Genomic DNA, 9,759 nt, shown 5'->3' on the forward strand with positions numbered 1-9,759 from the left:
ATCATAGGTCACGTGACCGCGAGTCTGTGACATCATAGGTCACGTGACCGCGAGTCTGTGACATCATAGGTCACGTGACCGCGAGTCTGTGACATCATAGGTCACGTGACCGCGAGTCTGTGACATCATAGGTCACGTGACCGCGAGTCTATGACATCATAGGTCACGTGACCGCGAGTCTATGACATCATAGGTCACGTGACCGCGAGTCTATGACATCATAGGTCACGTGACCGCGAGTCTATGACATCATAGGTCACGTGACCGCGAGTCTATGACATCATAGGTCACGTGACCGCGTGTCTATGACATCATAGGTCACATGACCGCGTGTCTATGACATCATAGGTCACATGACCGCGAGTCTATGACATCATAGGTCACATGACTGCAGATTTCTAACAGTTGTTACTGAATGTGTGTTAAATTCAGCTTTAATCAAACACTGAATATTGTGTTTCACTCATTTCAAAGACGATCGATTTAACGTTTATTCATGTTTAGACTTTTCTTATTTTTTCGCTCGACTCTGACGTCATCGCTCCGTTCACGCTCGACGTCGCTCGAAGCCCGTGATTGGCTGATTGACAGGCGTCATTCGTCTCCGTGAAACATCAACGGGTTTGTGACAATAGAGAGTGAAGTGTGAGGCAGGCCTCATTACACACACACACACACACACACACACACACACACACACACACACACACACACACACACACACACACACACACACACACACACCACACACACACCTTCCTTTCATTCCGTGGTTTCCTCAGCCGTGAGATCTCTTCAGTTTCTCATGTTCTAAAATAATGATCCCAGGTTTTTTTGTTCTCGACAACAACCAGAATAAAAAAAAAATCAACGTTTGCAGAAAACAAAACAAAAACCTGAGCAGAAGGAAAAATAAAGAGCTGTCGCTGACAGACGCCGACTCAGCAGTCATCGGTCGCCGTCCTGCAGCGTCCACGTCGTCCAGCAGCGCCCCCTGCAGGGGATCCTGAGGCACTTCCAGGACATAATGGGATGTTAAAAAACCCCGTGGTGCCTCGTGGGCCGCGGGGGTTTGGACTCCACACAGAACCTGTGAGGTTTGTTTGTTTGTTTGTTTGTAATCCAGAATAATTGGATTATTGTTTATTCACTGACACCTGCTGGACAACACCAGATTATTATTAGAATAATAGTGTATCTGAGTGTGATTTGAGTTCAGTCTGATGCTGCTGTGTGTTTGAGAAGAGTGGATCAATGCCGCCCTCTACTGGACAAACCTGGTAAACGCAGGCTTTATAATAAATAAATGATATTGTACCAATATAACCCTAAAAAATATATATATATATACAAAATGAGAATAAAAGCATAATCTCCACAAAAAAGGACACAATTAGAGACATGCAGGGGTCAGAGGTCATAGGTCACGACCTTTTGAATGACTAATGAAGGTTTATATTCATTAAAATGTCTGAATAAATACCAGCAAGACACAATAATGGAGCTCAAATAGTTTTGTTTAGTAATAATCGCAGAGAAAACACATATTTAAATACAAATACACAATAAAAGGTTTTACTTTTAAATATTTTGGTTCCTGATCCTACCAGACTTTGGTGAAGGTTGCGTCCGTTTCTCTTTGCGTTGTTTCTCGCGTTATCGTCGCTCCTTTATGTCAAAGGTCAAAGGTCACAAAATCTTCAAGTGTTACAACGTCAGTCACGAATCTGTGTCAATCAACATGAAAGGTAGAAATAATGCAACCATTTAAACAGGAAAACAGAAAATGCTAACAGAAATGCTAACTGCCTACGGGAGAATGCTGACATGTTAACCAAAACGGGCTAACTGGCTAACATAAAAATACAAGCATGCTAATAAACAAAATGGCTGGAAAAGCTAAATGCTAACTTGCTAACCGAAAAATGCTAGCATGCCAACAATCAAAATGTTAACTGGCTAAGAGGAAATGCTAGCAGGTTCAAAAATCCTGACTTGTTAACCAAAATGGGCTAGCTGGCTAATAGAAAATGCTAACATGCTAACAAACAAGAGGGTAACTGGCTACCCCCCAAAAATGCTAACATGCTGGAAAAAATAAATGCTATGCTTTTTGCTAACAGAAAAATTCTAACATGCTAACAAAGAAAATGGTAACTGGCTAACAGGAAATGCTACCAGGTTCAAAAATCCTGACACGTTAACCAAAATGGACTAGCTGGCTAATAGAAAATGCTAACATGCTAACAAACAAAAGCGTAACTGGCTACCCCCCAAAAATGCTATCATGCTGGAAAAAATAAATGCTATGCTTTTTGCTAACAGAAAAATTCTAACATGCTAACAAAGAAAATGGTAACTGGCTAACAGGAAATGCTACCAGGTTCAAAAATCCTGACACGTTAACCAAAATGGACTAGCTGGCTAATAGAAAATGCTAACATGCTAACAAACAAAAGCGTAACTGGCTACCCCCCAAAAATGCTATCATGCTGGAAAAAATAAATGCTATGCTATTTGCTAACAGAAAAACTCTAACATGCTAACAAAGAAAATAGTAATTGGCTAACAGACAATGCTAACTACTTTTAACAACATTGTAAATGTAAAAACTGACCTTTGACTCATCTTTCGTGAATGAACTTCTGAGTGAAACAGATCTCAGGTGAGTTAAAGCTTCTCTGACTCGCAGGTGAAAAATGGTGAAAGAGGAAGTGACCTCACGGTGACCAGGATGTGTTTACAAAGAGGAAGTGACCTCACTCGACCTGGAAGTATCTGTATCTGTTACTTCTTCAATTTATTTTGATATTTACCAGAAACAAAAACACACCTGTTCGTCGCGTCGCTCACGTTTTAATAAAATACTTAAAAGAAAACAAACTACAGACTTAGGTGTCGAGTGTTTGTTTTATTCTGAAAATACACGTAACACGGCAACACACGTTTGAATTCTGCTTCCTGTCATAATTGTGAGAGAGAAATAAAAGAACCCTGAGTGGATGTTTTATGTTGTTTTTATTTTGGTTTTGGTCACATGGCTTCATCCTCAGCGAAACTCCGGAGACGTTTACACTGCGCTAATAAACGCTAACGCTAACAAACACAGATGAGATGCTAACTTCCTTTGTTCTCAGTGCTGCTGGGATTATTTCCAACGTTACCTAGAAAAATCTGTGAAAACAGTGGCTCAGGATTCACCACTTCACTTTATGGAAACTGTAAATGTCTTAAGTGGTTTTACAGCGACGTATACACACATATATATATATATATGTATGTATGTATATATATATATATACTGCAGAAATGTTACATTCATGACAAACACGTAGAAAGGTGACTCTTGTGATCATTTTAACCCGAGGACGTCGAGATAAACGCGACATTCCGAGTTAGCGTCGAGATTGTTGGGAATGTTACTGGGTCGTGTCACTTGGAGCGCCCCCTACAGTTGGAATTAGAGATGGTTTCAACTGATTTGAATGTAAGGTTCATACTAAATCTCTGGGATAGTGGCTCACTATTGTTGTTGTCAAGTTGCTAAGTCGCTAGCTAACGAATCTAGTGTTACAAGTTGTACTCTTGAAGTTGACCCCTGACCCTGGCATACTCCCGCATCAGGCTACTGTAGTACCCCACTTCGCCATTGGGTGGTGGTACAAGTCTGGACGCAAAGAAGAAGAAGAGAACGATGCTACAGTTCCCTCTGGCTAACGAGCGGCTAACGCGGGGTGTTCGAGGCGATTCGAGGGGTCGCCGGGTCTAGGCTCGGATGGCTATCGTTAGCGACCGCTTCTTCTGTTGTTGACTAGTTTTTCCTGCTTGGTGAGCAGCGCTTAATACTCCACTTACCAGGGGAGCGGGAGGTAGGTTAGCGCATGCGCCGTCCACGCGCTAACAACGGTTCCAAAAGGTCTGGGCTGCGTTAGCCATTCCTCGCCCAATCAAACCAAGAATACCAAGGCCTTAAGACGTCTTCTTGTAGTCGCTCGTAGCTTGTTGGTGTAGCAACATAGCCACCTAGCTAAATCTAGCTGGGTACGGGCAACCCCATTTTAGCCCCCATTCTTTGGTGCTAAGCTAACAATTCCGGCTGCACTCTGAGGTCATGGTTTCACAGTTACAAGACGACCCTCTGATTCATCAACTTGTTTGAACTCCTCATGCCCTCAAGTTTGCCATTCAAGATGGCCGCCATCTATGAGCAGTGGCTAACGAGTAGCTAACGAGTTGGCAGAGTCGGGGCGTGACGTCATTCCCAGTTCCGATATTTATCCTGCGACGTTTGTGGCGACGGGGAAAACGTAAAACAAAATGGCGGTCCAGACCTCCTCGGGATAAAAAGGCTTCGGTCGTATACGAAGTGTAAAGCTTGATATTTCTATGATACGTCGTACATTCAAATAACACAACAAAAAAAAAAAGATAAAGTATATACTTCACAAAAAAATAAATGTTTGCTATTTCAGGATTTCTACAAGAAAACAATAATCTTCCTCTCGGCTCTTCGTCTCCCGCTTCCTCCTCTACCTCGTTCTTCAGAAAGGACAGAAATGGCGTTTAAGATAACAACAACAACTACGACGACATGAAATGACCACTGAGTCCCCGAGTTACAGTGCAGAGGTTAAAGGTCAGGGGAGGGTCAAAAAAGGGTGGGTTTGTTTTCCCCTTTAATAGCCCTTCATGGCGATGGACCCCGCGCCGGCGTTGTCGTGGCGTCGGACCTGGTGGATCATCAGCAGCGAGATCAGCAGACCCAGAAGCTGCGGAGACGAGACGTTAGCGTTAGGGTTAAAAAAAGAACTGGACCAACGACACTGAAGCTAACACTGAAGCTAACGCTGAAGCTAACGCTGCGCTATGGGCCGTCCGTCCGAGAGAAAACCCGCGTACAAATGGACGGTCCTGAAAATCATTACCCATAAGTTTGTCTTCAGCACTAGTACTTTAGGTCATGCTAGGCCCAGCGCTAGCCCGAGTGGGTGTTTTGCAGAAAATGACGTAAAGAAAGTATGCACAGGCCACCGTAGTTCCCCAGGACAACTGGTTGGGTAACTTGCTCATGGGTACTCCTGAACCCCTTGTTTTTTTTGACATGGCGTGGACTCGATCTGGCAACCCTCCGGTCCCTTTTTTAAAAAATTTTCGATCATCGGGACTAACGACCAAAACAACGCGACGATGTCAACGTTTTACGTCTGAAGATTTGACGGTTAGCGTTGCCGTACGAAGTCCACGCTTCTCAGAGTTTTTTGGTTTTATTACGTAGTCCAAAAAGGTAGTGGTGCAGCCCCGAGTTTCTGGCTAGCTTACTATTTAGCGGAAGTTACTTTAGTCCCTTGGGATTTAGGGACGTCCTTGTTTGTTGTTGCAATCTGCAGTCGCTAGTTCTTAAACACTGGATGGTTTGTTGGTCTTTGTCTTTGGTTCTCTGACACGTTGTCACAAACAACAACAACAACAACAACAAAGCAGAGCGAACGATGGACTTACTGCGGTGACTGCGCACGCAAAGAAGAATCCCATGACGACGTTGAAGAGCAGGTTGATGATTGTCATGAAGAAGGTGCTGCAGGACTGTGGGGGAAAAAAAACAGACGAAGAAGAGTCAACGACTGAAAACATCGCAGCTTTGTAGAGTTTTGTTTTGTTTTGTTTTGTTTTGGGTCATCGATGAAATACCTCTTCATAAATCTGGGCGGGGCCTGTGGTTCCCTGCGGGTGAAACAAATATCACAATCGTGGTTAGCAAAGAAAGAACGGTTCAGTGTTTATTTTACGTCAAGAAATGGAACGGAACTTTGCAAAAATCCTGCACAGTTAATGCTTTAAGGACCGTTTTCATACCAGAGTTTGTTTCTTCGGATAATCCGCAGCTGTTTTGACTGCGTCACGTTGTCCAGGGAGTTTGGTTAGCTTGCAGTTTTTTAGCATTCCCCGCCAAACCCAGTCGCCCAGACTATCCTGGTGTGAAAGCGCCCTAAAGCCTTGTACTTCCGCACAAATGCGAGTATATATACCCTGGTATACTCGCGCATCAGGGTTCTGTCCTATCACCACTTCCGAGTCTGGGCGCTGGGAATAGGACGCATTGCTAGCAAATAAGAAGGGAGCGATGCTACAACTCCCTCGGAAGCGTCCGGTTCGGGCTGAAAGGTCCGCCAGGTCGAGGGTCGGACGACTATCCTCGACGATTTCTTCTGTCGTTTTTTCTGCTCGGTGAGCGCGGCTTAAGCCAGTTAACATTTTGAATGTTGGCATGCTAGCATTTTTCTGCTAGCAAGTTAGCATTGAGCTTTTCCCGCCATTTTGTTCATTAGCATGCTTGTATTTTCTGTTAGCCAGTTAGCCCGTTTGGGTTGTCAGCATGTCAGCATTCTCCCTTAGGCAGTTAGCTTTTCTGTTAGCATGTTCTGTTTCCTTGTTTAAATGATTGTATTATTTCTACCGATAACGCGAGAAACAACGTAAAGAGAAACGGACGCAACCTTCATCAAAATCTGGTAGGATCGTGAACTCGATGAAATTTTAGTTCAGTTGGCGTTCAGTTCGCATACCTAGCGCGCTCTTTGCGTGCGTTCCACAGTCACTTGGCGTTAGCGTTACAGGTTGAATTGCGCTGAAGATTCGCTCCGTTTTCCGCTCCACGTTCACTCACCTGAGGTCTGGCTTTACATTTGCCGCTGGAGAACCCCGTGAAGCGCTCGTTGCCGTACGAAGTCTTGCACTCGCAGGACTGAGGGATGTCGGTGCCCCAGTCTGAAGCACTGACGACGCCACAGCACTGGGCCTGAAACACAGACACGATCCAGGTTCTACCAACATCAGGAAAAAGCTCGTTGCTATAAATACAAAGAACAATAATCCTCAAGAGATTATTACAGTTTCCTGCAGGCCATCAAGAGTGTGTTTCAGGTCGGGGTTGTCCATAAAGACGTTAGTGATCTCGGCAGAGGCGTTGCTAAACTGGTCTCTGACCTGTGAAGAACAAGAGGACAGCGTTAGCATCGGGGCGTTAAAAACTGTGTCAGCTAGATCGTAGAAAACACACGTAATCATGTCAATTAGTGTAATGGATTCAGGGTCATAATGTTTGTGTTTGTGCATGGGAAATTAGCAACATTAGCATAGATGGCAGGATTAGTAGCAAGGTGGCGAGAGGGTGCTAGCAAGGATAAAGATAATGTTAGTGCGCTTGAACTAGCACACAAGCTACGACCACAAAACACAAGTTTAGAACCTTGAGTAAAAGTAAATTCAACACAAATTAGCCCCAAAAAAAAGTTTCGCTAGCAACGGATTTGCCATGTTAGCTTCAAAAACAAGATAAATTAGCATTGGTAGCAAGCAAAGTTATTAAAGTTAACTAAAACTAATGAAAAATCCCAAACTATTATACCCTTGGTAGCGGAATAGTGACAAAGTAGTTTAAGACAAAAAATCATGCTAGCATCACGTGGTTAGCATTAGTGTGAGATCTTCTAATGAGACAAAGCAGCTCGTAGCTTAAACTATGACTCAATGGCTCAACTCAAATTAAATGGCAGAAATATACTAAATATATACAGACAATATATCAATTAATGTTTATAAAATATTTGAAATTTAGCGTGCTAATGTGAGAACGTCTAAGAAATAAAAACTAGCATCAGATCACAGGCTACGACCACTCGGAGTTTGGAAACTTAAGTCCATTCAAAACAAGTTTGGGACAAAGCTTTTGTAAGCAGCATATTTTTAGCATTAGCATTAAAAACAATAGACATTAGCAAGGTAGCAGGGTCAAGAGAAAAGAAATCATGCTAGCATCACATGTTGATTATTTTTGAGTTTGTTTACCTTGTTTCTTGCCACAACCATCATGATGCCAAAGATCATGGTGATGAGCATTCCGACCCCCATGAATCCTGCGAACTGTCGAACCACAACAATTCAAATGTATTCGGATACAATGTGTCAAAAAACAAACAACAAACACAAATGTAGATTTTTTTTTTTTTCGTACGTACGATCTTCAGGGCGATGGGTTTCTCGGAGCAGCCTGCGAAGATTCCCAGGCAAGAGATTCCAAGAACTCCGATGGCAAACACCCACGCCCAACCAAGGCTGGGGCTCCCGAACGCCGACATCTGCCACGGAAAAATAATAATAATTATATTATATTATATGATAAACGTCCTCATCGTTCACCTGTCCTCAATGTTCACATGTCATCATCCTTTAATCACCTGTCCTCATCATTCACCTGTCCTAACATTCACCTGTCCTCATTATTCACCTGTCCTAATATTCACCTGTCCTTATCGTTCACCTGTCCTCACCGTTCACCTGTCCTCATCGTTCACCTGTCCTCCTCATTCATTCACCTGTCCTCCTCGTTCACCTGTCCTAACATTTACCTGTCCTAACATTCACCTGTCCTAACATTCACCTGTCCTCATCATTCACCTGTCCTAACATTCACCTGTCCTAACATTCACCTGTCCTCATCATTCACCTGTCCTAACATTCACCTGTCCTAACATTCACCTGTCCTCATCATTCACCTGTCCTAACATTCACCTGTCCTAACATTCACCTGTCCTCATCATTCACCTGTCCTCAACATTCACCTGTCCTCTTCATTCACCTGTCCTCATCGTTCACCTGTCCTCACCGTTCACCTGTCCTCATCGTTCACCTGTCCTCCTCATTCATTCACCTGTCCTCCTCGTTCACCTGTCCTAACATTTACCTGTCCTAACATTCACCTGTCCTCATCATTCACCTGTCCTAATCGTTCACCTGTTCTAACATTCACCTGTCCTCATCGTTCACCTGGCCTCGCTGTTCACCTGTCCTCCTCATTCATTCACCTGTCCTCATCGTTCACCTGTCATCATTCACCTGTCCTAACATTCACCTGTACTCATCATTCACCTGTACTCATCATTCACCTGTCCTCATCGTTCACCTGTCCTAACATTCACCTGTACTCATCATTCACCTGTACTCATCATTCACCTGTCCTCATCGTTCACCTGTCCTCCTCATTCATTCACCTGTCCTCCTCGTTCACCTGTCCTAACATTCACCTGTCCTAACATTCACCTGTCCTAATCGTTCACCTGTCCTCACCATTCACCTGTCCTCATCATTCACCTGTCCTCATCATTCACCTGTCCTAACATTCACCTGTCCTCATCGTTCACCTGTCCTCACCATTCACCTGTCCTCATCGTTCACCTGTCCTCATCGTTCACCTGTCCTCATCGTTCACCTGTCCTAACATTCACCTGTCCTAACATTCACCTGTCCTAATCGTTCACCTGTCCTCACCATTCACCTGTCCTCATCATTCACCTGTCCTCATCATTCACCTGTCCTAACATTCACCTGTCCTCATCATTCACCTGTCCTCATCGTTCACCTGTCCTCATCATTCATTCTCCTGTCCTTTTCCACCTCGGTTTCTTTAGATGAGAATATCAGGGTTGGGGGGAAGTGGGCGTGACCATGAGTGGCGGGAAAGAGGAACAGGAAGTTCTTTCAAAATAAAAGAGGAAGTGTCTGAACGGTGACTCATAATTAGTTCAGATTTCATGACTTTTTTTTTTTTTTTTTTGGGCAAAGACTCAAAGAAAAGAAAAGTTTGCGTCATTTCATCTTTTCTTTTTAAAAACAGAACCATGAAGGAGTCAGATATCAGTCCATGGACTCAGGACCTAGACTCTAACGCAGGAAATATGAAACCCGTGTTGTTGTTTCTTCAGT

General features: G+C 43.7%; 1 protein-coding gene across 1 annotated transcript in view; it reads right to left on the reverse strand.

The window, feature by feature from the left end:
- Window positions 1–4,431: 4,431 nt before the first annotated feature.
- The window catches only part of LOC310938545 (tetraspanin-6-like), a 10,534-nt gene continuing 5,206 nt past the window's right edge, over window positions 4,432–9,759 (reverse strand). The window contains exons 3-9 of the mRNA XM_083903063.1: window positions 8,016–8,135; window positions 7,846–7,920; window positions 6,889–6,984; window positions 6,665–6,796; window positions 5,689–5,721; window positions 5,500–5,583; window positions 4,432–4,769 (exon numbers count right to left, since the gene is read on the reverse strand). Coding sequence (XP_083759189.1) covers window positions 4,677–4,769; window positions 5,500–5,583; window positions 5,689–5,721; window positions 6,665–6,796; window positions 6,889–6,984; window positions 7,846–7,920; window positions 8,016–8,135 — 633 coding nt within the window. The 3' untranslated portion in view covers window positions 4,432–4,676. The remainder of the gene's footprint in view (window positions 4,770–5,499; window positions 5,584–5,688; window positions 5,722–6,664; window positions 6,797–6,888; window positions 6,985–7,845; window positions 7,921–8,015; window positions 8,136–9,759) is intronic.

This window comes from Microchirus variegatus, assembly GCF_963457635.1.
Source record: "Microchirus variegatus genome assembly, chromosome: 16".
Taxonomy (NCBI): Eukaryota; Metazoa; Chordata; class Actinopteri; order Pleuronectiformes; family Soleidae; genus Microchirus; species Microchirus variegatus.